This window comes from Balaenoptera physalus (assembly GCF_965194825.1).
Source record: "Balaenoptera physalus genome assembly, chromosome: 16".
In the NCBI taxonomy this organism is placed as follows: Eukaryota; Metazoa; Chordata; class Mammalia; order Artiodactyla; family Balaenopteridae; genus Balaenoptera; species Balaenoptera physalus.
This window is the reverse complement of record NC_138898.1, coordinates 76,860,874-76,887,470: the sequence shown is the minus strand read 5'-3', so window position 1 is coordinate 76,887,470 and position 26,597 is coordinate 76,860,874. Positions and strand designations below refer to the sequence as shown.

The 26,597-nt window shown below is 54.6% G+C and overlaps 2 protein-coding genes and 1 long non-coding RNA gene across 12 annotated transcripts; 1 reads left to right on the top strand and 2 right to left on the bottom strand.

Moving 5' to 3' along the window:
* On the bottom strand, positions 1–12,469 carry FBRS (fibrosin). 6 transcript variants are annotated; one of them, XM_082429490.1, is made up of 18 exons: positions 10,897–12,468; positions 10,436–10,615; positions 9,658–9,693; positions 9,508–9,537; positions 8,399–8,447; positions 8,007–8,307; positions 6,334–6,635; positions 5,923–6,128; positions 5,763–5,807; positions 5,395–5,490; positions 5,090–5,158; positions 4,269–4,307; positions 3,826–3,897; positions 3,395–3,515; positions 3,209–3,289; positions 2,230–2,313; positions 1,897–2,104; positions 1–1,793 (listed from the first exon to the last, which is right to left on the bottom strand). In XM_082429490.1, the coding sequence occupies exons 1-18, from the start codon at positions 11,353–11,355 to the stop codon at positions 1,226–1,228; spliced, it is 2,946 nt and encodes a 981-aa protein (XP_082285616.1). In that variant the 5' UTR covers positions 11,356–12,468; the 3' UTR covers positions 1–1,225. The 6 variants fall into 6 exon arrangements, with proteins under 6 accessions (XP_082285616.1, XP_082285617.1, XP_082285620.1 ...); XM_082429491.1 differs by having other exon boundaries at positions 4,278–4,307; XM_082429494.1 differs by lacking the exon at positions 5,090–5,158 and having other exon boundaries at positions 10,897–12,469.
* A 1,457-nt stretch (positions 12,470–13,926) lies between these two features.
* PRR14 (proline rich 14) lies at positions 13,927–19,007 on the bottom strand. Of its 5 annotated transcripts, none has more exons than XM_082429511.1 (12): positions 18,833–18,928; positions 17,970–18,041; positions 17,677–17,845; positions 16,915–17,036; positions 16,653–16,842; positions 16,325–16,368; positions 16,013–16,218; positions 15,124–15,712; positions 14,912–14,987; positions 14,744–14,835; positions 14,400–14,471; positions 13,927–14,309 (listed from the first exon to the last, which is right to left on the bottom strand). In XM_082429511.1, the coding sequence occupies exons 2-12, from the start codon at positions 17,990–17,992 to the stop codon at positions 14,030–14,032; spliced, it is 1,863 nt and encodes a 620-aa protein (XP_082285637.1). In that variant the 5' UTR covers positions 17,993–18,041; positions 18,833–18,928; the 3' UTR covers positions 13,927–14,029. The 5 variants fall into 5 exon arrangements, with proteins under 5 accessions (XP_082285637.1, XP_082285638.1, XP_082285636.1 ...); XM_082429512.1 differs by having other exon boundaries at positions 14,918–14,987; positions 16,013–16,122; XM_082429510.1 differs by lacking the exon at positions 17,970–18,041 and having other exon boundaries at positions 18,900–19,007.
* A 1,303-nt stretch (positions 19,008–20,310) lies between these two features.
* On the top strand, positions 20,311–24,435 carry LOC309645056. Its single transcript, XR_014254712.1, has 2 exons — positions 20,311–20,440; positions 24,043–24,435. It is a non-coding gene; the product is annotated as an uncharacterized lncRNA (long non-coding RNA).
* Positions 24,436–26,597: the final 2,162 nt, after the last annotated feature.

The window sequence follows — 26,597 nt, the reverse complement described above, 5'->3', positions numbered from 1 at the left end:
CTCATTGTAACACTCATTTTTATATAAATATCTGCAAGTCATGTTACAGAATAAGCCCCACCGGGGAAAAAAGTCAATGTTATGTTTTTGTTAAACCGACCCCTGCCTTCTAGGTTGGGCCCCAGCCTGGGGGCACCTGCTGCTTTGGGAAGGCTGGGGCTGCTGCCAAGAGGCTGCTGAAGAAGCTGCCTGTGTGGCCCACCCCCGGGCCGACCCCCTTCTTTGGTGTGTGGTACATGGTGACCTTCTCTGGCCCCCCTTAAGGAGCCTGCGGCAGGGTACTGGGGAACAGGGTTCTGGAGACAAAGGCCCAGGAATCCTGGGGGCACTTGGAAATAGAGTGGGGGGGACCAAGCCACTAAGAGGTGGAGTCTGAAGCTTAGAGGTTGCGCCTTTGGGGATGGGGGCACACAGAGGTAACAGGAACAGGTGGGGGGAACCTGGGCTGACAGCCAAGCAGGAAGCGTTTGCCCTTCTTTCTAGCCTAGGTACCCAGGTCCCTTTTCCTGTTGGTCCACCTCCTGCTGGGCCCCAGATTTCCAGGGATAAGCCCTGGGTTCCTGCCTGTTCCCTCCCAGCTCTCCCCCCTGCAATCCCCCCTCCCCCCACAAAGAGGCCAGAGGCTAGGAACACAGCACCAGTCTTAGGATTTAATTAACCAGGAAGGGGGATTATTGGGAGGGGCACCCCTGTAAAAATGTACAAAAGGTCTGGGGGGCTATGTGGAAGGGGAGATAAATATGTACATGGAACCCCCCTTCCTTTAGCCCCTCCTCCCCCAGCCCTGAGAGGGCATGAGGACTTGGGTGGTAGGTGAAGAGGAGGGGGGCACTTTGGCCTCTGGCTTAGTGAGCCCTTGGGGAGGCAGGCCAAGGGCCTAGGGGCCCTCAGAAGGGGTGATGGTGCACCTCAGGAGATCATGAGCTATGACCTCTGAGATGACCCCTACTCTCATGTACACACACACACACACACACACACACACACACACGCACGCACACACACCTCTCTAAAGGCTTGTGACCTCTGCCCTCCCAGTGACCCCAAGATCCAACTGATGCTTGATCTAGTGGGGGTTGGGGCTTACTGCTCCCAGATTCCACGACCTCAGAGGTGGCTGGTGAGGTCATGACCTTTGCCCTCCAGCCCTGGCTTGAAACCTCAGCTCTAGGACCTTGTCAAAAGAAAAGGGGGATGGAGCTATGCCCCTGCCCCTCCCCTTCCCTCACCTGTCAGCCCGGGCTGGGCCAGGGGCCCGAGGTGGGGAACTAGGCCGAGGGGCGGGCACAAGCGGAGGAGGTGCCCCCAAAAGGGCTCCTGGCGGGGTCTTGCTGAGAAGGTGAGGGGTTCCCGGGGCCGCAGTTGGCGGCGGCGGTGGAGCCAAGCGGCTGTATAGCAGGGGATGGGCAGGCTCTAGACCGTAGAGGCGGGCAGCGGCCACGGCCCCTGGGCCAGTCAGCTCCTCACCCGCCTCATAGAAGCGGGGTGGCCTAGAGAGGCGAGGGGGCCCTGCCAACCAGGCTGGCTCCAGGAAGCCAGCACAGCGCTCTGGAGGACTAGGGCCCAGAAAGGGGGGTGGCCGGGGCCTCTCAAACAGCAGGTGAAGGCCTTGAGGCCCGGCGGCAGCGGCGGCGGCGGCAGCGGCAGCGGCGGCAGCTGCAGCGGCAGCCTCCTCCTTCCGCTCTTCCTTTACCCGCACGGATTCCTTGGCTGGCCTGGCCCCTTCCTCGCCAGCCCGTGCCTTGGGAGTAGCAGGAGAAACTCGGAGCTGGGGCCGTGAGAAGGGGAGGTCCCTGGGGGCAGGTGAGGGAGGAGAGGATGAAGGTACTCCGGAGGTCGGACCGAGGTAAGGGAGGGCGGAGGGCAGGGCAGGGGGGTGCTGGCGGGGAAGCACACCTGTCTTTCTCCTCCTTAGTGAGAGAGGGCTCCCTCCGCTCCACAGGCCGCTCCTTGTCTGAGCCTGGTGTCCGGGCGGCCTCAGGGGGCCGGACCCAGGCAGGAAAGGCCAGAGGACTGCGGTGCAGGCGGCCCCATGGGTCTGGGGGGGAGGCGAAGGCTGGTGGGGCCCCTGGGCTTTCTTTCTGGGCAAAGACGGCGCCGGAGTCTAGACAGAAGACAAAGTAGAAAGTGATGGGAGCCAGGAGTGGGAGGTCTCACTCAGGCGTCCTCCCAGCCCCCTGTCTGAGCACAGGAGCCCACTGCCCCCACCCCACCCCGTCCAGCACTCACTGAATGTGGGGCTGCCCAGGCCTCCAAAGGCCCCGTTGGAGAGGGCAGCCAAGGAGGCGAAGCTTGTGGGACGCCCAAAGGGATCTGTAGGAGAAAGGGGGATGGTCAGAGCACTGGGTGGCCAGCTCTGAGCAGGCATCAAGGACTGGCAGGGAAGAGGCTGATCACCAAGCAGGCCCCAGAAAAGCATTGAGCTTTAAGGTGCAACGTGTTGTTTAACCTCACAAGCTCCATGAGGCAGACGGAAACATTTCCACTTAAAGATGATTAAACAGGCTCAGAAAGGTGAAGTGACTTGCCAATCAATGGTCATCTAACCAGTGAGTGGAACCCCCAATCCAGGGCCTCTGACTCCAGAGGTCAGGCTCTTACCCCACAACCCCCGACACCAGCCACCCAGACCAGCTCTACAGCAAGCCACTCGCCTGAAAGCCTCTGCTAGCTTCCTCCCACCTGCATGCAGGGCTGCTCTCAACCTGACCCTAACTTTGTATATACGTCACATAGCCAGTCAGAACATGTAACTAGCAAGCTATGGGAACCTCATAATTTCCTCTTCTAGGAACACCTTTCCCTAGGCCAGCCGGCTCAACTCCTCCTCGTCCATCCAAACCCAGGATAAATCTCCCCAAGAAGCCTGCCAAGATCACTGGGAGCCAGTGACCACGCTCTCTGCTGGGCCTGCACAACTTTCCTCAACCCCACTCTCCCAGGTGGCACACTCCCCACTACCACTGGCTAGTTAGAGACAGTGACTGAGCTGTCAGAGATTGGCAATTACTCTGCCCTTCCCTATCCCATTTTACAGAGGATGAGATCAAGGCTCAGAGAGGGTAACCTGCCCAAGGTCACAAAGCAAGTGGAACCAGGTCTACCCTCCATTCCAGCTGCCTCTCAGGTCTAACTTCTATCCCCAGCTTAACACCTCCTGGAACTCAGGGACAAGGCTTAGGTTGCCCAACATGCCTTTGGCTCTTACCAATGTGGGTGCTGGGGCTCAGAAAGGGTCCGTGGGCCCCGGGAGCTGCTGTGAAAGGATTGGCTGCAGCGTGGACGGCACCTGGGGCAGAGAGGCGGGAGATTCTGATGAGGCTGAGTGGACGCAAGGTGGGCCTCGGGCTACAGGTGGGCAACCTCAGGCCCAGAGAGGGCTGGCCAGACTCACCAGTCGCAGTGAAGAGGGAGGCGGCCGGGTGGGAGAGCTCCTGCCCAGGGGGCAGGGCCCCATAGGGCCCCGGAAGGCAGGGCAGGAGGTCGTTCCGAAAGTCAAGCTTGTGGGAGTCGCCCTGCATGGGACAGGGAGAGGGGCAGTGAGTGAGGAGCCAGGTGTGGTCCCGCTCTTGCTCTTCCACCCCGAGGCCCCCTCCGAGGGCTGCCTGGCGCCAAGACAGGGCTTGGGTGGGCCTCTGTCTCTTTCAGAGTCTTCTCTGACCACCCCCCAGTTAGCAAGAGAACCTAGTGCTAACTTTGGAATTGCTCAGGCAGTGACCAGGGACAGGAGGGAACGTTTCTGGCCAAGATTCTGCCAAGCTCTGCTGAAGGTAGACGCCCAGAGCTCTGGCAGGCCCACTCTCCCCAGCCCTCCGGCCCCAGTACCTTCATCTTTTCCTGGTGTCTCAGGATCATGTAAGCCACGCGCACGTGCATGGCACACCACTTCCCTGGTTTCTGCCGCCCCAGGAGGATGACCAAAGGGAAAGGGAAGGAAAGAATGTTCACTCATCACCCACTCCAGACCTGGCCCTGGGCCCAGCCTTGCCACACAACGTCCCCACTCATCACCCCTACACCTGAGGGATGACTAGGTTCATTTCACAGCCTAGGAAACTGAGGCTCAGAGAGATAAACTGTCTTGCCCAAGGTCCCACGGCCAGCTGTGTCTGAACCCAGGTCTGCAGTTTGCAAGCCTTTCGCTTCCTGCTGTTCCACATCTGGCTGCCTCCACGTCTTGGGCTTCTTGCTTATTCCCAAGCAAGACCCTCCCCTCACACAAACACCCTGACGCCAGCCCCCAGCCTCATGCAGCCTGAGGTCCTCACCAAACTCACCCTCAAAGGTGGCCGGAAATGGTCAGGGATCTGGGAATAGCAAAGCAGAGATTGGCAGCAGTTCAGACCTGTTTACTGACCTGGGCACCTCATCTCCACAGTCCCCAATGCCCCCCCAAACACCTCCCTGAGACTGTATGCAGCTCCCTCAAACCTTTCCTTTCCCCATCTCTCCCACTCCGGGCACCTCCCCTCCAGCACCAAGTTACTGAACCTGGCTCCAAGGAGGTGCCCTGCTTGGAAGGCTGCAGAGTGGGTCAGTGGGCAGGCAGGACAGGTTTCTCAGAGAAAAAGAGTAGCTATCTGATAAACAGCTTTATATAATGAAGATCTGCTTAAGATTTCTTTAGAAAAAAGCCTTTACTATTGTTAAAAGAAGCTGGAAAACCTCTGGTCTAGTCTCTCCTTTAGGAAACAGATCCTGTGCTTTTCATGATGTTCCCAAAGCCCTGGGCTTTAAGGCTGCTCCCCACGTCACTTCACAGAGAAGCAGCTTATCTTTTCATTGTTTTATGGACAAAACTTCCTGGTATGATGTCATTTGAAAAACAGAGTGCTGTGACTTAAAAAATTCGAAAACCCCTACAGAAACCACCGTCCTAGGAATCTTATTTCTGGGGCGACTTCATTAAATTCCTATCTCTCATGCCTGAGAAATCCTTCATTTACAGAAATTCCCTCTTCTCAGATTCTCAGGGACACCCCTGACCATATATATTAAAGGGAAGAATCAGTGGTTCACTCTCAAGTCAACCCTGCTCTCCCTCAACAGATCTTCCAGCTCCCTGAGGACCTGCCTTGGCCCCCCTCACCTGTGTCCCCTTTTGGGGAAGCCCGCTCGGCACTGGCCCCAGTCGTGGTGGCAGCTCGGGGTTCGTGCTCTGGGAAAGGGGAGTGGAGGGATCAGTCAGGAGAGCTGACACCAGGCATAAAAGGGGTCTAAAACCAAGCTGGGGGCTGGGACAGGGAGGGAGCATGGCTTTGAAGAAACCTGGGTCCATAAGAGGAGGGCAGGAGGATGGGCATGGTTTTGGGGAATGGGAAGGTAAGTGGATCCAGGGGTATCTGGGTTCGTAAGGGGTGGGAGGTGGTGGTGTCGTCTGGATTGGGAGCTCACCTTGGGCTGGAAGGCCCCCTGCAGGGAGCCAAAGGAGACAGCCGGCGGGAGGCCCGGAGGTAGGCCGGGCACTGCGGGAGGGAAGGCCGTGTACGGCTGTGGAGAGAAGGGGACTAGTCCAAGCTGGGGGTGGAGGTGCAGCCCATCTGTGGTCTGCCCATCAGTCCTCTGGCCTCCACCCTAAATCCCCCCCCAGGGAGCTCTCCCAGGCTCAAGGCTCTTGCTTTTGAAGCTGAAGACTGGACCCCAACAATCAGGGCCACACGCATTGACGCCTCCATGCCCACACACCACACACACCACACAAACCACACACGCACACGCACACACACACACACACACACGCACACTCACACACACACACTCACATTATGCCGGAAAAGGCCTTCCATCTTTCCTGGATATTTCTCAAACTAGGGAAGAGAAGGGAAGAGTAAGCTGCCAGCCAGGAACCCAGGGCCTTCCCCTGGAAGCCATACCCTCCCCCCAGGCCTCTGAGCCTCATCACCGGCCCAATGAGGAGCTCACCATGTGGGGGCCGTGGGGTGGCAGCAGGCCCGGGGGGTAAGGGGTGAAGTGCTGGTGGGTGTGCTGGTGGGTGTGCTGGTGCTGGTGGTTGTGCTGGTGGAACTGGAAGGCCAGGGGCCGGGCGGAGCCCCCTGCCCCCACCACCTCGGGGCCACCCTGGGCATTCAGGTAGCGAGAGTTCAGGTCCTGGCCGATCAGGTCCTGCTCTGTGGGAGGGGAGGGGGAGAAGGCTTTAACATCTGTAGTCACCGTGTCAGCCTCCTTGGGCCCGGGTGACTGGCCTTCCCTTCTGGCCTTGGGCCACTCCCTCCTCACGCCCTGCTGCTTGCTAAGGTCCAGATGTCCCGAAGCCAACTGGGCCCAAGCCCGGGGCCATGGCCCCCCACCCCCCGGCCAGGACCCCAAACTCACCAGAAAGGGCGTTAGCGGCTGAGGCCCCAGGGTGCCCTGGCACCTGCAGCAGGGGTGGGGGCGGGGGCAGGGCAGGGCCAGGGGAGAATAAGGAGGGGTGGGGGGGTGGGGGTGCGGGCCGCAGCCCGGGTGGGGGGAAGCTGTGGGTGGACAAAGGCAGGGGCAGTGAGGGCGTCGGGGGCCGGTGGGTGAGCTGCGCGGACGAGGAGGAGGCAGATGAGGAGGAAGAGGACGAAGAGGATGATGAGGGGGGAGGCTGAGCCACGGGAGGGGCCGGGGCCTTGGGGGGCGGCCGTGAAGAGCTGGGGAGAGAAGTGGGGAGATGAGTGAGGGGTTGGGAGGTGCCAGCTCTGACGGGAGGAGGTCAGAAGCCTGGGCGATACCTTGACCCTGGTTCTCCAACATGGAAGGTGGTAGAACCTGGCCCCCAGGACCCCCACCCACCGACCCGGGGAACCCATCCTCAGACTGAGGTACCTCCCACACCCAACAGCCCCCTCTCTCCCTCTCTAGGTCTCTTTTTCCACACAGCTGCCTCTGACACCTCTGGCCATGTGACTTTCCCTTTTCTGACTCGACCACAGCACAAAACATATCGTTCACTTTGACGCTTAATTACGACAGGCCACCTGGGTTCCCACCCTAAGACAGTGGAAGCAGCACCGCCCTGGCCTGGCCTAGGAGTCAGGAGACCTGAATTCTAGGCCCATCTTGCCATTAACACCCTGGGTGACCTTGAGCAAGTCACTGCCCCTCTCTGAGCCTTAGTTTTCCCAATAATAAGAGAATGATAATGACGATAACAATAATAACAAAGATAGCATCGATGATAATAATAGTGTCAGTGATTCTTACCCTTTAGTGAGCACTTACTGTAGGCCAAGTGCTGTCACCTGCTTTATATGCTAATCCAAGTCTCCAACATTCCACATCACCTTCCCAATTGCTGCCGCATCCATGGAACCCCCTGTACCATTTACTTCTTTAACTTAACTCAGTTTGTTTTTACTTAGCCTCACCAAGCAGTATAACACGTGAAATAAAGGGATTGAGGAACTACTCATATTTTTTTAAAGCACATCAGAATTGAAAAAATTTTACTCACATAACATCTAAAATGCGCTCACATACCACTAACAAAGAGCGTACACACTTTGGGAAACACTGCATTAACTCATAATTAATCCTCACAACAGCTTTACAATGAAGGTACTATTATTTCACTTTACATAAAAAAGAAATCGAGGCTCAGAGAGGTTAAGTGACTTGTCGAAAATCACACAGCCATTAAGTGGCAGAGCAAGAATTTGAATCCAGGTCTGACTGACACCAAAGCCAGCACTCTTAATCATCATGTCAGCATTTCCCAAAGTATGTTCCAAAGAACACTATTCCTAACAGATGTGCCTTGCGAAAATGTCTCACCAGCAGATAAGATTGGGAAACGGCACAAACTGGATTCCCCTCTATGTTAATGTATAAAGGGTTCTGATAAGTCCTGTAGTAATCTCTTCAGATTTGTTCCACCCAGCATCTCTCAAACTTTTTAGCCTCCGAATCCCTTTTCAAGTCATATCCCACAGGTACCATCCCATGTCCCAGCCACAGAATGCAGGGGTTGACACCAAAACCACCAGGCCTTTCCAGACCAGGCCAAACCCTGGACCACTCACCTGCCAGTGCTGAGGTCCAGGCTGCTGCCATAGGGGGAAGTGCGGAGGCCGAAAGGCGAGACCCGAAGCTGCAGCTGGGGCTGGGGTGGGGGTGGCAGACTGGGGGCGGCCGGCAAGGGTGCAGGGGGTGAGACAGGAGGCCGAGGGGCCGGTGGAGGCGGTGGTTCCTTCGGGGGGAAAGGCACTAGCAGCGGGTCGGGCCCTGGGGGCTGTTCCTGGCTCCGCTCCAGGCCCGACACTTTAGGGACTACGGAGAGTTTTGCTTCACAGTTCCCATTGAAGGCGCCGTGGGGGCCCGAGGCTGTGAAGGCAGGACGGCAGGTATATTCAGTTGAGGTCCATGCTCACCCAATTTCCCTCCCTTGTCTCCAACCCCAGCCCTTGGGACCAACCTTTGCTGGTTGAGACAGTAAAGGACGGGTCAAGGTCATCATCAGAGACCTGGGGAAGAAAGACAGGGACAGGGTCAGGTTCTGGTCAGGTCAGGCCCTCACTCAGGAAGGCCAACAACCTCTGGAGTCTGCTAGGAACTGGTAGTGGTGACAAGTCTATTCCACCAACTTAGCTGAAATCCACCAAAGATTGTGAGCTCTAGGGGGCCCTGTGCTTGGGGAAAAGGGCAGAGCAAGTGAGCCTGAGAATCTGATAGGCTGGGAAGACTGAACTGAGGCAGCACGGAAGTAGCAGAGAAACAAGCAAATCAAAAATGTCAGATATCACTAACTGCTGGCTCAGATGCGCCTACCTGGCTTACAGATTTGTTTGATCCATAAATGTTAGCAAAATTTTTAAACTAATTGCTGATATTTAGAAATCCGGAGATTCCTCATAAAAACTCAGACTTGCAGGTTCTCTTGAGAATGGGCCCCTATTCTCCCAATAGCGGCTGCCCCGTTCGGATAGACAAGTACTATTTGTTTCACCACAGTTCCTGTCCAGCCAACTTTTTAAACTACTGCAAGACACACATCAGGGAGTACAAATTTAGTTAGTTACAGGAGTATAGCACCAACTGTTAGAACACACTTTCAAAATTAGCACATCAGCCCTAAGGATAAAATGAAATACACCTTTACAGGATATGTTCTTAAACTGACTACAACGGTTTAGCGTCCTCACTGCCATGGCCATGGTCTCAACTCAGACTCTAATCTACAGGAACAGACTAATGGCCAGCAGGAAGGACCAACTGGATTCCACAGCCACCCCAGGTTTCCGTGGAGAACCACTGGTGTCTCCAAGGGCTTTGGAAAGGATGGCACAGCAAGGCATGGGCCTTTGATTCTTTGGTCAACTGGCTCTATTTACCAAATATAACCTGTCACTTACTTTCTTAATCCCCCGCCCCATACTTCCTCCCCAAAAATCTAATTCTGGCTCAACCTAACACACGTTCCCCACTTAAGGAGAGACTCTGTCTGCTGCACAAGGAAACCTTTAAGCTGCAGTTCATTTTATGAGCTGTAATACTGCCCACCCAACAAGTTCTAGCCCCACTCACCCTCTCGTCCAGATCGCTTTCCGCGTCACACTGGGGAGAAGGAAAGACAGAGGTGTCACAAGAGGGAAGAGGAGTCGGGGCAAAGGTCGAGAGGGGAGTTTCAGACAGGGAGCGAAAGGGGAGGGGCTGGTACAGGTGGAAGGCACTTACTATGTATCCAGCTTCCAGAGAATGACGGGAGGAGGCCTGAGAAAGACCAGAGTCCAGAGGTAAGGGAGGCTGACTGGCGAGACCTTTGGATAAAGTCTAAACTGCCCGGCAAGGCACTCAAGGCTCCTCATGACCTATTCTCAATCTCTTTCTACTGCCCACCCCTTGTTCTCAATGCTCTGGCAATTTTTCAAATATACCAGATTCTCACATCTCTGTGTTTTCGCCCAAAACAACTTAGCCCTGTTTCTCTTCTTAGCAAACTTATGACTATCCTTCAAGGCCTGACTAAGACATCCCAGGGGGCTTTCCCTAACCACAACCCTCCTCCCATCCCCCAGACAGAATGAGTGGCTTCCTCATGTGGGTTTCTGCAGCATCTCTCCCAGATCTCTGCCTTCTGTTGCTTCTCAGGTTTTCATCTAGGTATTTGCTCAAAGACTGCTTCTTTCCTGCTACAATGACACCGACTTGAAAAGTTGTGCAGAGACCATATCTAACTTATGATTCAACTAAGTCCCTTTGCTACATCTCTGAATTACCAATATGTTTAAGGCAGACGTAGTGTCAGCCAAAAGCAGGCAAGTCTGACTATGGACATGTCTTTGTCAGACTTGGATGGGGCAGTGGAACCTCAAATTTGCTCTGCCTTTCTCTTTGCCTTTAGAGACTGGGGTCCCCGTTTACCATGGGTAGCAGAACTGCTGACGGAAAATGGGTCTATGTGAAGAACATTCAACAGAGAGTTTTAAAGGACAGGGATTTGGGACAAGCTCACCTCTTTCCTTCTCCGCTTATTGGGCCATTTTCGGGTCCGATCCCCAGAGGGCCGGCCAGGCTCTCGATCAGAGCTGTCCCCTGGCTCCCCAGTTGCCCCACTGGAGCCCCCCCTCTTCCGCTTCCCAGAATGCTTCAGCCGATGCTCCAGTCGCTCTGGGGGCTGAAGAGACGCATCCTTCTGTGGAGGAGAAGGTGGAACGACAGTAGATGGAGAAAGGAAAGCTCCGACCTCTCTAAGGGTGACCAAGCTACCAAAGTGGCTCTCAGGCCAGGTAACCTGGTTGGTCCCTGGAGACTAGCTCTACCTCCTCCCACCCCAGGGTGGGGCAGCGGTCTGGCCAGAGGAGCCGGTTGCTCTGGTTTGGGGTGCCAGCATTCCCCCCTCAACTCCACCCCCTCCAGGCACCGTACCCTTCTCTCTGGCCCTCTGAAAAGGTCCCCGGCCCCACCAGGCCCCACCTGCAAGGCCTCGAGGCTGGCGAAGCTGGCGATGGCGAAACCATCGATCAAGTCCTCCTCCTCTTCTTCTTCCTCCTCAGGCTCCTCCTCAGCCTCCCCATCGTCTGCGCCCCCCTCCTCCTCCTCCTCCTCCTCTTCCTCCCCGCGGCTGCCTGAGCCAGCAGGCCGCTTCCGAGCTCGGGGTCGCGGGGGCCGAGGCCTAGGACGCGGCCGCCGCCGTCTCGGGCCTCCGGGCCGCTCTCCAGACGAAGCTGACGACCAGGGCCTGGCGGGCGGCGGCGGCGACGACGACGACGAGGAGCCGCGCGGGGCGGCCAACAGGGCCCGGGGCGCGTCGCCGCCGGGACCTCGGCGGCGCCGCTGCTCCCGGTCTCGGTCTCGGCGCGAGCAGCGCCGCCGCCGCCGCTCCCCCTCAGCGGCCCAGCCAGGGCCCGGAGCCGCGGCCGCTGCCGTCTCCATGGCGACCGCCCTCAGCGCCGCATCCGGAGGCGGCGGGCCCCGAAACGGCCTGTCCGCAGGCCCGGGGTCGCAGGCGCGGCGCTGGCGGCTGCACAGGGACGAGAGGGCCACGGCTTCCCCTTTAAAGCAGGATCTGCTGGCCCCGAGCTTGCCCCAAGGCCAAGGCCCGGGGAGCCGGCGCCGCCCCCGGGGCGACAAGCCTGAGAGCCCCCCCTGTGGGGCCGGCGGGGCCAAGACGGCGAAAACGGGGCGGTCGTCCCTTTAAGGCAAGGCCTCAAAGCTGTCCAGCCCCTGGCCCCTTTAAGACGACCCGACGGTGTCCGACCGGCCTAGCTCGGTGGCCGCCCCCTGCCAGGGGTCGAGACAACTCTCCCCGAGGAAGAGGAAGGGCCACCCCTTTACCAAGGGCCGAAAGCTCGCCCCGAAACGCAGACCTCCCCTTTAAAAGTGCCTCAAGTCCGCCGGCTAAAAGAGGCCACCCCTTTAAAGAGTCCAGGGTTCTCCAAACAGCAGGCCGCCCCTTTAAGGGCTCGGGAGTTAGTTTCTAGTCCTCCACAAGCAGCCACTTCCCCTTTAAGTTGAATTTAAAAGACTTCTTGCGCGGGGGAGAAGTGGCGGTGAGAATTCCCACTAGCTCCACTTCTCCCAACAGTACAGTTCTCAATTTGTCAGCGTCTGTTCGGTGGCTTCCCCTTTAAAGGCTGGCGTTGTAGTCTGCCGAGATCAGTGGCCACCCCTTTAAGGAGATTTAAAGGGGCCTCTTCCAGGCCCAGCTCTTCCAGCCTCCGCCTCCGGTCGCCATGAAAGGCGCGAGGTGGGGGGCGGGGCCGCGGGGGCCAGCCCTCCAAAGCCCCGGATGTGAGGCAACGGTGACGGGTAAAGCTTGTCTGTCTGCCGACATAAAAGTCTCTTCCTCCTTTCCTCCGTCTCCGTCTGACTTGCGTCTTAAGGGATCCGGAACGGCTGTTGGGCAGCGAGGGAACCCCAGCTCACCCTCCTGTCGTCTCCTTGGAGTCTTGGGCCTCTTCTCCGCCAGGACTTCCCTGCCCCTCCTCCCTCTTCCTTCTCAGCCTACGCCTCCTTCCTCTCTCGGCCTCCTCCCACTCTCCACCCCCTTCCCCCTCACCCCTCTACAGCCTTAGTCGTTGATAGGTTGAGAAGTGTACGTCAAGGCGAAGGGCGGAGTCAAACTCGGGGGAGTGAGTAATATGTAACCGCCCTCAAATCTTGGATTGGGTATACGTCAGATTAGCTCCGCCCTTCATCAAATCTTGTGACTCGACTGGTTAGAAGTAGGTGCTTGGGGCGGTTCTCCAGATGACCCCTCCTCTTCCTGCTCTTCGTTCATTGGCCCGTCTTCTGATGGCGTCAAGGCGAGGATCTGGATGTAGTGCGCGAGGCCTAGGGAACTGTTGGCCGCTGGGCGGCGCGCGGCCGCGGAAGGTCCCAGTCGACAGCCAGCAACGTCTTCTCTCCCTTTCCGCTGCTTGGCTTAGCCCACCGGCAGCCTGGCTTCTCGCGCACGCGCGTGGTGATACCACCATCCGGCTGGTAGCTCAGCGGGATCCCCCGCCGTGCGTGGTGGCTAGAACACGCGGCGTGCTTTGAGAGCGCTAGTCGCGCGGGAAGGAAACCGCATCCCGTTATCGCTCGGTGCAGTGGGAGAGTGCTGGCCTGTGGTCTCCTCGTGCTAACAAGAAAAAAACAGTGCCGGGTACCTTCTCACATATTAACTCATTTGACAATGAGAAGTATCTTAGGAAAGTACTGCTATCGGCCCCATTTTACAGATGGAGAGGGGAATTGACGCACATTTAGTTTCCTAACCAAGATTTGGACTCAAGAAGCTTAGCTCCAGTCTGTGCTCTTTACCACTGCTCTGTTCTGCCTCTAAGTTATGAAAGATGTAGAGTGCTGCTTGTGTCCTCTGGTTGCCTGGGTTACCCTTTTAATGTGGACATTACACTGAGAGTCAACTTGCTTTCTTATGTATAAAATGGGTATAATTCTCACAGGGCTATGTGTAGGTCAATTACCTGTGACAGGTTGTTGTAGATGCTTAATTACAGCTGATTACTCTTAGCTCTTGAATCCAGCAGCAGGTTCCTGGCCTGCGTGTTAGGAGGAACTCAGGGCCATCTTGAACAAGGCCTTAGTCCACTCTGGGACTTTGTCTCCTTTTTTTTTTTGCTGCGCTGCGCGGCATGCGGGATATTAGTCCCCCGACCAGGGATCAAACCCGTGCCCCCTGCAGTGGAAGCACGAAGTCCTAACCACTGGACTGCCAGGAAATTCCCTCGGTCTCCTCCTTGATGTAAGTGAACTGAGAGAACCCTGACCAGGGTCCAGGGTCACATTATCTTCTGGAGCATATTCAGAAGTATCCCTCCACATAGGAAAATTCTCAAATCAAGAGGGTATCTCCAATGACCATTCCTCTACCCCCCTCCCTACATCCAACCTTCATCATCTTCCCTGGTCCCTCCCGTTTCCCAGTTTCGGGTGCCAAAGAAGAAACATGAGCCAGTACTGCCAGTTAATCTCAAACTCAGCTAGAGACATACAAAAGAATCAGAAACATATCGAAAACTTTACTAGAAACACAGAGAAAAAAATATAACTGTCTCAGAGACTTCCCCTCCCTCCAGGATGGGTGGACAAACAGATGGAGCTTCTAAGTCCGATGGGGCCGCTGTCGATCCCCTTCCTCCTCCTCCAGGAGCAAGGCATCCAGCTCCTGCAGTCGCTGCTGCAGCAGGGGTCCTACATCTGGGCTGGGGGCCAGATTGGGAGTAAGGGTCCTGCCAGCTGCAACCCGGGCCCCGCGAGATGGCCGCCGGGATCGAGGAAGACTACTGTCCCGAAATTCTACAGTTCGCCGGAGCTTCCTTGAGCTGGTGAAAATCAGAGTCCCGTTGCGCTCCCGGGGTTCCTCAAAGATGGTCTCAAAGGTCCTGGACCAGGCAGGGAGGAGTGCTGGTTACCAGCACGCCCCCTGGTTCCACATTTCCCTCTGTCACCCCCAAGCCTTCAAAGTTTCTCACCTCCTGGTTGTGGGTGACTGGTAATTCTTGTTGGTGTAAATTTCTTCCAAGCTGAACTCCTTCTTGTTCAACCTGCGAGCAAAGAGGAGCAGAGGCCTCTGAGAAACCTGGGGCCAGTGGGCCTGGAGAAGGGATAATCAAGGCCTGGTCTGTATTTCAGTTTCTAGGACATGCCAGGAGTGCTGCCTGAGGCAGACAAATGGTTCTAAGCACAAACCATGTCCAGACCAAACTGACTCCTCCAAGCTGGACTGTGCTCCCTGAGAGGAGATGAAGCCACACTCAGGGGATCTGAGCCTACACCTGTTTGGCCAAGGCAGCTCCATGCACAACAAGCCTCTCACCTGATTGGTCGAGGCAGCCCCATTGGTGTAAGGTTTGGTTGAGAACGGGCCGGTGTCCTGCGTATTCTGAATCGAGAAACCTTTCCCATGGTCTGCAAAAATGGGGCAGAGTGTAAAAGTGCAGCATGGGCTCAGGCTCCCACTTGTCTCCTCCCCCTTCATCTGTACCTCTACCTTGGTCTTGGGGTCTGAAAGCACCTGGTCTTCTGAGGCCCTTGGCTCCTTCCTCTTGGTTGAGCTCAACCTGCAGAGAAGGTCAAGGCTCAGGGCCAAAGAGCATTCACAGCAACATCCCCATCTCCTGCCCACTGGATACTAGGGAAGGAGGCTGGGCCCAGACTGTGGCCAGAGCTTTAAGGAGGGTTTATCAAGAGCACTACCTGGGTTCTGCAGGTTCAGAGAAGGAAGAAGTGGACGTGGTAGACGAGCAAGATGTGATGAGGGGAGGAGAGCCTCCCACTCCTCCAAGAGGGAAGACCTCTTTCCGGAGACAGGGCCGAGGGGGTGGCGGGGCTCGGGCCATCTCTCCACCACCCACAGTGTGCCGCCGAGGCCGTGGCCGGCTTGGGTGGGGTGGAGCAGGGGGCCAGCTGCAGGTATCTGGGCTAGGGGGCCCCAGATCAGGGCAGGATTGGCTTCGGCCCAGAGAGGGCTTAGGGAGAGGTGCTGGGGGATTCTGGTCTTGGGCCCGCCATTGGCGGATAGGGGGCCGGGGACTGACAGATGCAGTGCCCTCAGCAGCCCCAGACTGCTCGGCCTCTGAGATGGCAATCTTCAACTCCAACTTCATGGGGGGTGATGGGGGCGGGGGCCGTGGGGCTTTGTTGGGTGTGAGGAAGATGTCAGCAAAGCTCTCCAGCTTGGAGCGGACGGAATGGAAGAGGGGGGCCAAGCCCCAGGGACTGAGGCGGGGGCGTAAAAGGCTGGATGGCGGTGGGGTCGATGGGAGCTCCAGAACAGGATCTGGGGCTGAGGAAACGAGAGGGTCAGGTGGGTATTCCTCAGCTGCAGGTGTCTAAGCCCCACTTCAGTAGCCTTAGTCCCTCCCCAAACACTAATCTTTGCCCACAGAGGAATAAGTCCATCCCTAAAATACCAAGCTCTAAATTTAGAAGTTAAGCTTCAGGTCTCTGAAGTTTAAACCCCATCTTCATACACCAAGCTCTGCCCTGGGAGGGGGTTAAGCCCCATCCCCAACTCGTCACCTCACATTTCTAAGCTCAGCTAGAATGTTCCAGAACCCCAAGTCTCATCCATCTGAGTCCTTACCTGGTGGTGGGCTCTCCAGAGGGTTTGCAGACAGGGCAGATGGCTGGAATAGGGGTTCCACATCCCTGGGTGGAGGCTTTGGCTGGTGAACCATCATCCTTGGCTCAGCTCTGGGGTGAAGGGGCAAGTTAAAGGCTGAGGAAGCTTCCAGATTCAGATCCCACCTGAGCCAGCACCTCCCCTGTCCCTTAAGGCTTCTGAAAGTGCTACAAGGAAGGATTGGACATGTAAATTCTGATGCCCCTAGCTCTGGCTGCCTGGATAATGGCTGTTGCCTGTACATCTTGATAATCCCTTCCCCAGCCATCTCACCTTCTCGCTGGGACGGTGAAGTTGGGAGTCTCATCGGCAAAGCCCTGGATATAAACGGGATGGTTGTGAGGAGGCAGGGAAGCCCCCTGTGGTCTCCGTAGCTTCCCACATCCCGACTCTCTCGGTCTCCAGATTCCTGCCTGGGTTTACACTAAAGACTTTTTCATATAGGTCTTTGCTCAGACAGTGTCTTCCACCCTAAAACGCTGTCCTCCTCGCTCTGAGCAAAATCCACCCCAGACTCAGCCCTCCTACCCCTGTCTTCTATGCCCACTGGCATGCCTGCCCCCAGCTGAACTCCTGACATCTTTCCCTGAAGTTTCCATACCTCCGCTGGGGGTCTGGAGCTGGCAATGTCCTCTAGCATCACCACCAGAGTGGGCTGGGGGGCCTGGTCCACCTTTTGTGAAGGGCCCTCCTCTAGGCCAGGTGTTGTCCTTGATCGCCACCTCAGTGTGGAAGGGGGCCGATGCACACGGCTCAAGGGCTCTCGGCATAAGTGCAGTGGGTCGGGAGGCCTAGAGAGGGACCAAGAATATCAGTGGGGCTCAGCTGTGTCCCCAGCTTACACCCAATCCTGCCATGCTCACCTGGCTTGTGGGGACCACATGGCCTGTTGGGGTGGTGAGGCAGATGGATGGCTGTGGACAGAATCCCGACGGTTGCTGCGGTGCCGTGGGGTGGAGATCTCCTCTTGGGGCACCAGGGGGACCTAGGGGAGGAGGAAGTGTCAAAAGCAAGGTGACGGAATGAGGCTGGACAGGGCCTCCCTGTGCCTAACAGTGCCCTATGCCACAAAAATGACAGAAATCGTGGCTAGAATTCATTCAAGATCCCCAAAGAAGAGGTCAGTGATGGCCCTCAATTAAGGGCCAGATATGACAGTGTCCTGAGCTGCTGGTGTGGGAGCTGGATAATGTCACCTAGGCTATTTGAAGAAATGAAAAGGAGAGGGTGACCTGGAGTGAGTCACTGCCCTATTTGGGGCCTCAGTTTTTCTAATCTGTGCAATGGAGTCAAAGTCCTCAGCCTGCTTCCCAAGGATTGCCCAGAAGTTGGGCTGGGAAGAAAGCAGAAGGGTTTCTCATACTTAAGAGTTGTAGGGATGTGGTTTCAGCCCAACAGAGTTGGTAGTGGGGAATGGGCACTGGAGACCCTGCCCAATTCCAGGCTGGACTGAGAGCCAAGGAAAAACAAAAAACAAAAAAATCTCTAGCATTAGGGAGGCTGCCTGATGGACGAGTGTGAGTGTGAGATGTTTGGACCTCAGTTATCCTCACTAGTGATCTAGTTTGACTTTGGTACTGAGGGGACCTGAGGGAGAAGGGGGCCTCTCAGTTCAAGGGGCTCACCATGTGGGCAGCCATGACATCTTCCAGGACCACGGCCAGGACCCGCCGAGAGGCTTTTTCCAAGGGCGAAGGGGCCCCGACGGGCTGCAGCTTCGGCCGTTTGGGGCTCCTGGCTCCCCATAACGCTCGAGCCAGGGGCTGGCGGCACAGACCCTGCCGGCCAGGCGGGCTGGAGGATGAGAGAAGCAGAGGACGGTCGCCTGAGCCTGTTGTTGGCTCTGTGGTTTCCCCGGTACGGCCACCAGGCTCCCCGTTTCCCGGGCTCAAGACAGGCGGGCGGGGTGCGCTCTCACCTGGAGTCCCCGGGCAAGTCCATGGGGGAAGCGGCGGCTCCGGGGAGTCCCTGGGGGATCCCAGGCTCCAGCCTGGGGTTGGGGGGGAGCGGGGGGAGCCGGGAGTGAAGGCCAGCCCCTCCCGTGGGGCTCCGCCCTTCATGGTCCGCCCGCGGCTCCCGGTAGCCCACGGGCCGGAGCCCTGCGGCGCGTAAGGGCGCCCCCGCCTGGCTGCCGGGAACGGGTGTCTTCCCGCTGCCGCCGCAGCGACCAGCGGATCACTCGCGCCCTGCCTAGGCCGCGAGAACCTGGATTGCTGCGGCCCCCGTTCTCCCACGGCCCGAGCCTCCTGGGGCCTTTGTCCCTGAAGATTCCGCCCTGAGATTCCCCCGGGATCAGCTGGGATCCCGGTCCTTGGAGGCTCAGTTTCCACCGGATCCCTCTTCAATTCTCATCCACCCCCAGCGAGTGGCCGAGGACTCCGAAGCAATACTCCCACACGCCGACGGTCCCCCCCTCCCACCAGATCCCCTAGACTGGATCCCCGCGGAAAGAATCCTACAGCGCGGTTCCTCCAAACAGACGCCGCGCGAGGATCCTCCTCTCCCTGTGAGCTTCGGCTCCGCAAAGCTCCACTCAGACAGGGGCGGCCCGAGCTTGAGCATCACGAACTCAGTCCGGATCCCTGGGGATCCACTGTCAAGCAGATACCCCCTTCACTCCAATCCCGGGAGGTCCCGCCCACAGACCCCCTCCCTCCGCCCTCCCCTGATCCCCGCCCAGCGCTCTCCCCAACCCGGGACCAGATGGTTCAAAAGTTTCTTTCCCTCCCTCCTCCCACCCTCTCTCCAGCCGCTCGGTGCCCTCCCCCGCGCGCCGCTCACCGCCGCCTCCCGCGGATCCCGGGTCTTCGACGGCTCCCACCTCCGGCTCCTTTAAAACTAGCCTTACCCAGCACTGCCCAACCGCCGAGGGCCTTCTTCTCGAAGCCTTGGGGCACCGCCCAATCGCCGGTCCCCGTCTTCCGGGGTGGTGAGAAACTAAGTGAAGCCTCCTGGCGGCCATCATCCCTAGGGGCAAGAAGCCAAATTCGGCAGCGCCGCCATTATAATTGAGGGCAGATTGCGCTGAACTCGATGAACCGAAGTAGACCGGACGGCGTCATCTTCTCCGGTCAGTGAGTGGCCGAAGACTATGGCAAGTTTCTTGAGCTATTGAGGCAACTGTCGTGAAGCTAGGTTACCGCCACGTTTTTTAAGGGCATCTTCCGGTTCTTTCGTTTTTAGGCCAATAAACGTGAACTGAGTGCTAACGATATGTGAAATTCCCAATTTCCTAGAGAGGCCCCATTGAGCCCGTTTCCAGTACCATCGTAGGCTCCTGAACCGGGTTCCCACGTTGCAGGGAAGAGTTTGGCTAGGGCTGGTGCCGCCTCAGGCTCCTTTGCTCGCACGGTGTCCTGGAGAGACTGGGCTCAGTCAAAGTGGGGAAGAGGGTGGGGCATTGAGGTTCACTTTACCCGAGTGTTGTGTACCTCTTCCTGGAGGAGCAGGGGTTTCTATAGAGGGCTCAGTACAGAGGCGTCATTGCGGGAGACCAGTAACCACCTTGGCGTGCTTGATGGGCCCGCTTTTCTCTGGGGCTCCCACGAGCCCTCTTTCAAGAGGGGCCTGGCTGATGGGTGTGTAAATAGTCCTTAGTAGTAGGGGATCGGGGATGGAATCCTGCTGCTTAGAGAGGCTGCGTCACGGAACTTTTATACCAGGAGACTGCTGTTGGTGGGGAGGTAGTGGGCGTGTACTGGCTTCTTGTACTGTGAAGGCGCCCTCACTACCTAACCAAAGCCCATGCCTCCACTAGTTCTCCTTCCCCAGGATTCCCTGGTCCAAACTAGTACTCTTCTTTTTTTTCTTTATTTAAAAAAAAAGAAAAATTTATTTATTTTTGGCCGCGACCCCAGGGCATGCGGGATCTTAATTCCCCGACCAGGAATCGAACCCCTGCTCCCTACAGTGGAAGCTGGGAGTCCTAACCACTAGACCGCCAGGGGATTCCCTAGTATTTATTTTCTTGATAGAACAAAAAAGCCTGAAGCCTAGAATCCTGGGTCTGAGATGAAGGTGCAGAGTGACCTACTCAGCCCAGCATAATTCTCTTTTATGGGATTGAGTGATAAGAGTAATGATCCAGAAAGGAAGATATGGAAAGAACAGCATCGGTAAGAGCTGGTGTGGAAAATGAAGACTCCCCAACTCTAACTAAGGACTCATCCAGATAGGTCTCTGGGACTACAGTGACTCTCTGTAGCACAAGGCCTGCTGGGTCCTCTGGAAATGCATGGTGAGACTTCTGGTGCGAATACGCAGCAGCTCTTCCAACTAGAAGTGTTCTCTCTCTGCCCTGGAGCAGGGCCGGCTACAGAGGTGCCTGAGGATGTTCCCTGATGGTATGGTGATGCTTCCAGCTGTGAGTAGAGATCCCTCTCAACTTTGGTGAGTTGAGAGGGCCCCTGTAGGCTTTCACTTTCCTGCTTAAATACACAGATGTTTCCCAGACTCCAGGGCAATGAAAACCTTTCAAGGGCCGAGCAAACCTGATCTGAGTTTTGAGGGCAAAGGAAGTAGCCTAAAGAAAGGGCCTGAGAATCTGGCGGGGAGGGCCCAGCCCTACGACCTTAACTTGGGGCGCTGGAGTTCATCAAATTGAATAAGGTAGACTGTGGTTTCTTGGCCCTCAGCCCAGGCCAGCAGTGACGAGCCTTCATACCCTCACGGCCTTGCCTCTGGAAATAACCCCAGAGGGAAGATTTCCAGTCACCTCTTTGTGACTACCATATCAAAAACTCTTACCTTATCCAACACCTGTGTACACACCCCAGGCATGGCCAATGTGTGCTGATCCAGTGGCAAGAGGCCTCACCCAGCCTCCTACGGGACAGGTGATGTGGCTGGAGATTGGCACATCCGTGTATCTATTCTTCAGAAACTCCGGACCCCTTTAGGCTCTGGGCTCACATCTGCCTAAGTATTCCTGACCTTAGTGGTCTCATTTGTAAAACGGGAACAATAAACCCTGCTGTGCCTGCCTCAAAATAGACTTAGAAGATCAAGTGAGAAGGCACATCTGAAAGCGCCTGATAAGTAAGTTAAGTCTCAGGCTGCAGGTAAAAAGAGGATGATAAAAACTGCCTCTTTCTCTCAGAGTGCTCTGTCCCTTCTGGTCCTCAAGCCAGCTACTCTGCTCAGTATGTTTCTCTGTAGAAGCCTCTAGCCTGAGCTCTAGATCAGCCAGGGAGGTTTGGGTTGGGTTGTGGCTGCAGGGTGTTGAGATGGGAGGGATGTTCAGTTATAGCCTTTTGCCAAGAACCACCCCTGAGAAATGACAGGAAGTCTTGGGTTTGGGTTGCTACTCTGGTTCGCATCAACCATTCAACAAAATTTCATTACTTGTGTGCCATGCTGTGGGAACAGACAGGTGCCTGTCCCTAGGAGTTTGGAGTTTATATGCCTGTGTACAAGATTGCCGTTGCCTCCGCTGCTTCCCTCAGCCTCAGTCCCCTCCACCCTGAAGTATTTAGTCCACCAGGTGCCAGCACACTCCTGTCCAATTTAGTTCCCCTGCAGAGGAGCTTCCAAGACCATCTCTGGGGGCTCTTCCACTCTGGTCAGCTACTTGCTAGAATTTTTATTTATCTGGGGAAACTGGTCCTGCCCATGGTCTAACTTATCTTCCCCAGTCTAGAACCATCTGCCACCACTACTATCCTCACCTCCTTTTTTTTTAGGTGGATATGATAGGCAGGTGTCAAGTTTGGAGGAACTGAATGGTAAAGTGATAGGGCCTGGACTTCCCCGGCGGTCCAGTGGTTAAGACTCCGCACTTCCCCTGCAGGGGGCACGGGTTCAATCCCTGATCAGGGAACTAAGATGCCACTTACCCCACAGTGCGGCCAGAAAAAAAGTGATAGGGCTTATGGTGAGGATGTCAGGGGAAGGAAGAAGGTTGGGAGGATTAGAGAGAGAGTCAAGAAGTGTAAAGGGAGCTACCTATTAGTATCTGAAACAGATGTATGTCACTGTGCCAGTTATTCATTTATTACCTCTTGGAAAAAAATTCATTCTTTTTGCCTGTTCTGTGAAAATGGATCTGGGCCCTTTAACTACTTTTTCTTTGCCAGCTGGCACAATTAACGTTTTGTCAGTAGAGAGCTGGGGAGACATTGCAGGAAGGAAGGGCCTTGCTTCCTGGTTCCCATGAGCCCTATTGGCAGGCTCCTGAAGTACGTAGTGGTCAGCGGCACCCAAAGGCCAGCAGCTTCCCCTGGTACACCCCTCGGACAGTTTAGTGGTAGAGTGCCTCTGGTGAGACACCTTCCCATGAACAGTTTTCCCTGGCACCCTAGAGGGAAGATTTCCATCATGTTCCACCAGAGTGGCACTCCAGTGACTTCTGTGTTCTCCCCCCAAAATTCTGGATCTCAGCCCCAGGGAGGCCCAGGTAGAGGCTCTTTCTTAGGTGCAGTATCTCCAGCTGAGGGGTAGTGGCTGCTCTTATAGCTGCTATTCCTGCATTCTTTAGAATTCTCTTTACTTCTTACTATCTATAGCAGGCAGAATTGTGTCCCTCAGAATTGTGTCCCAGTTCCTGTGACTGTGACCTTATTTGGAAATAGAGTCTTTGCAGCCATAATCATTGAAATCGTACTGTATTTGGTTGGGCCTCAATCCAATGACTGGTGTCCTTGTAAGAAGAAGGAAATTTGGACACAAACTCATGGAAAGGAGAAGGCCATGTGAAGACACGCAAAGAGACGCAGGAAGAATGCCATGTGGTAACAGAGGCAGAGATTAGAGTGATGCATCTACAAATCTAAGGAATGCCAGAGATCACCAGCAAACCACCAGAAGCTAGGAAGAGGCAAGGAAAGATCCCCCCTAGGGTCTCAAAGGGAGTATGACCCTGCTGATGCCTTGATTTCAGGATTCTAGTCTCCAGAACTACGAGAGAATAGATTTATGTTGTCTTAAGGCCTGCAATTTGTGGTAATTTGTCATGGCAGCTCTAGGAAACTAATACATAATCCAATCTCTCATTTCTCTAATTCCCTTTTATAGTTGATCAGTCTATTTTTTTAAAGTATTTTTTAAAATTATTTTTTAATTTATTTGGCTGAATCAGGTCCTAGTTACAGCACACGGGATCTTCGTTGCAGCGCGTGGGCTTTTCTCTAGTTGTGGTGCGCGGGCTCCAGAGCGTAGAGGCTTGGTTGCTCCAGAGCGCGGGGGCTTAGTTGCCCCGTGGCATGTGGGATCCCAGTTCCCCAACCAGAGGCTGAACCCGTGTCCCTTGCATTGGGAGGCTGATTCTTAACCACTGGACCACCCGAAAAGTCCCGATAATTCTTTTTTTTTTTTTTTTGGCTGCGCTGCATGGCTTGCGGGATCTCAGTTCCCTGACCAGGTATTGAACCTGGGCCACAGCAGTGAAAGCTAAGAATCCTAACCACTAGGCCACCCCAATTATTGGGAACTCCCAATAATTCTGTTTAATAAACTTCTGCTTGTTGAAATTGCTATGTGGATTCTCCCAATTGCACCCACACTTATACCATCACCAACAAAAATACTAGTGGTTTAGCACTAAAGAAAATGGAATATCCGAATCTTGAAAGTTGCTACTGCAATTACTATGCAGATATTTCAGAGAGTAGGCCATTATTGAGAGAGGTTTAAAATCTGCATTGCAGACATATTCCTTAAATGCATTTTGAATGCTCCTATTGCACCTGAGAAAAAAATAAAAATTGAGAGCAGATGGTGCCTGTGAGGACAGCTGGCTCAACCGAAGCGGAGAAAGTTGGGCTAGACAGCTGCCATGTTATCTAAAGGCCATTCCTGACATCCTGTGGTTTCAGGTGGAGGCCAGCTCTAGACAACACTCAGAAAACAAGTCCAGGTAGAGGTTTCTAGAAATGACTGTACCTGATACTATAGGCTGAGAAGGCAGAGGGACAGTGGTATCAGTGGCAATGCTGGGGCAGGGAGGTCCATGACACACACAAAACACATTCACCTGGCTATGACCTTTTCTCCAGAGAAAGAGGCCTAGACATGGGAGGCAAGGGCCCTGAATGGTCAAGAAGGCTCTAGGGCTTCCCTGGTGGCACAGTGGTTAAGAATCCGCCTGCCAAGGCAGGGGACACGGGTTCGAGCCCTGGCCCGGGAGGATCCCACGTGCTGCGGAGCAACTGGGCCCATGCGCCACAACTGCTAAGCCTGCGCTCTGGAGCCCGCGAGCCACAACTACTGAAGCCCACACTCCTAGAGCCCGTGCTCCACAACAAGAGAAGCCACCGCAATGAGAAGCCCGCGCACCGCAACGAAGAGTAGCCCCCGCTCACCGCAACTAGAGAAAACCCGTGCGCAGCAACGAAGACCCAACGCAGCCAAAAATAAATAAATCAATAAAAAAAAAAGAAGGCTATAAATATGGGATATGTCCATTTATTTGTTCAACACATTTTTAAAACTCAAACCACGTGCCAGACACAAAAAATACTATGGTGAGTAAGACAGTGAGAGTCCTTGTCCGCAGAGAGACAAGTAAACAGACCAGGGCATAGTGAGATAGATGCTAAACTCAGCTTATATGCAGGTTCCCAAAAGAGCACATAAGCAGAACTAGAGAAACCTCAGAGAAGGTGATGAGTCATCTAAGAACTGAGGGAAAGGGGGTCGGTGGGGAGACTGTGCATGGGTCATCACAACTGTGCAAAGGACCAGAGGACAAAACTCAGGAGGCTGCAAATAACTGGGTGTCAGCCTCTCAGAACTAATGCATGCCTTTTAGAATACATACGTTGGGGCTTCCCTGGTGGCGCAGTGGTTAAGAATCTGCCTGCCAATGCAGGGGACACGGGTTCGAGCCCTGGTCCGGGAAGATCCCACATGCTGCAGAGCAGCTGGGCCCATGCGCCACAGCTACTGAGCCTGCGCTCTAGGGCCTGCGAGCCACAGCCTCCGTGCACCTAGAGCCTGTGCTCCACAACAACAGAAGCCACTGCCGTGAGAAGCTGGCGCACCGCAACGAAGAGTGGCCCCCGCTCACCGCAACTAAAAAGAAAGCCCACGCGCAGCAACGAAGACCCAATGAAGCCAAAAATAAATAATTAATTAATAGAATAAATATGTTGAATGCTCCTTTTATTACAGTGAAATAAATAAATAGAGAAATAAGCCATCTACAGTCCTACTTTTTGAAAATCACTATAACCCTTACTATAATTTAAAGGACAAATAAAGTCATTTTTCAAAAAATGTGTATCCAGTGGTAACCTATAAGTAACTTAGAATAAAAATTACAACTATAGGCAACAATATGAGTGAATTTTAGACGCAAAAGAAGACAGGCACCAAAAAATGTGTGTATATATATACAGTGATTCCATTTGTATTATGTTCAAAAAGAGGCAAAACTAATCTGTAATGTTAGAACTTGGACTAGTGGTTATCTTTGGGAAGGGTGGTGACTGGAAGGTGCGTGAGGGGTATCTAGGGTTAGGGTGCTGGAAATGTTTTGGTTTCTGCATCTGGGTACTGGTTATGTGGGTGTGTTCACTTGATGAAAATTCATTGAGCTGATGCTTAAGATTTGTGCACTTTCGTGTATTATATTATTCTTTAAAAAAAGTAATGTATATCTCAATATGTAAATGCTTGGGCAGGGCTTTGCCAAAGGATTTAGTGAAGCGATCATCTGGAAGTATGCTTGCACTACATATAGGATTTCTATGAACACAGCAGCTGCAAACTCAGGCTGTCACAGATAGGTTGTATTGCTGATTCAAATTCAAGTGTGGCCATCTGTGCAGTGATTTTCCAAAATGGCAAATCACTCTTGGCAAAGTTCCAAACGAAACAAAATACAGTCTTTCCTCCGTTTATACAGGCCTTTCTGGAAAAGTCAGGATTAAAACTGTACTTGTAAGTTTGTGCTTCTATATAAAATAAATTTAGGTTCTGTACTCAGATAATTACAAACCTGTTTTCACCTACACGAATGTCCACGGGGCATTCTGAGCATGGTAGAGGACAAGGGACACTTTTTCACTGAGCAGGGCTTTCTGGTTTTGAGCAAGACAGCTGATACCCCTGGGCCCACCCATTAAACGGAGGGATCCCTTATCTATGTCGATTAGAAATTGTCCATTCTCCCGCTTTGGAAGGTAAGCTCCTTGAGGAGAGAACCTTTGCCTGTTTTTCCCCCATGGATTTGTCCTAAACTATTGGTACATAATAGACTCGGGACTGACATGGGAAAACCATGAGAAGGAAGGACTCGGGTAACAGGATTTTAGGTCATATGCTAGCAACAGGAGTAAAGTGTAGTTGAATAGTCAACTAAAATATCTAGAAACAAATAAGAAGCTCTCGGCTCAACAACCATGTGAAAATGTTTAGCAGCCAGTTAGATGTGCAGGCCTGGAGGAGGATTTCTCAATCGCAGCACTAGTAATATTTTGAGCCAGAGAATTCTTCGTTGTGAGGGGCTGTCCTGTGCATGGGAGGATGCTTAGTGGAAGCATCCCTAGCCTCTACCCACTAGATGTCAGTAGCGCACACATACCCCTCCCTGGACCCTCCCTTCCCC

Coding starts and splice junctions, on each gene's coding strand:
- FBRS (XM_082429490.1), bottom strand. CDS start 11,355: ATGGAGACGGCAGCGGCCGCGGCTCCGGGCCCTGGCTGGGCCGCTGAG. Junction 8,448..9,507: donor AAAGCGATCTGGACGAGAGG/GTGAGTGGGGCT, acceptor TTTCTTCCCCAG/GTCTCTGATGATGACCTTGA. Junction 2,105..2,229: donor CCTGGGCAGCCCCACATTCA/GTGAGTGCTGGA, acceptor TCTTCTGTCTAG/ACTCCGGCGCCGTCTTTGCC.
- PRR14 (XM_082429511.1), bottom strand. CDS start 17,992: ATGGACTTGCCCGGGGACTCCAG. Junction 17,846..17,969: donor GACTTGCCCGGGGACTCCAG/GTGAGAGCGCAC, acceptor CTCATCCTCCAG/CCCGCCTGGCCGGCAGGGTC. Junction 17,037..17,676: donor ATGTCATGGCTGCCCACATG/GTGAGCCCCTTG, acceptor CTCCTCCCCTAG/GTCCCCCTGGTGCCCCAAGA.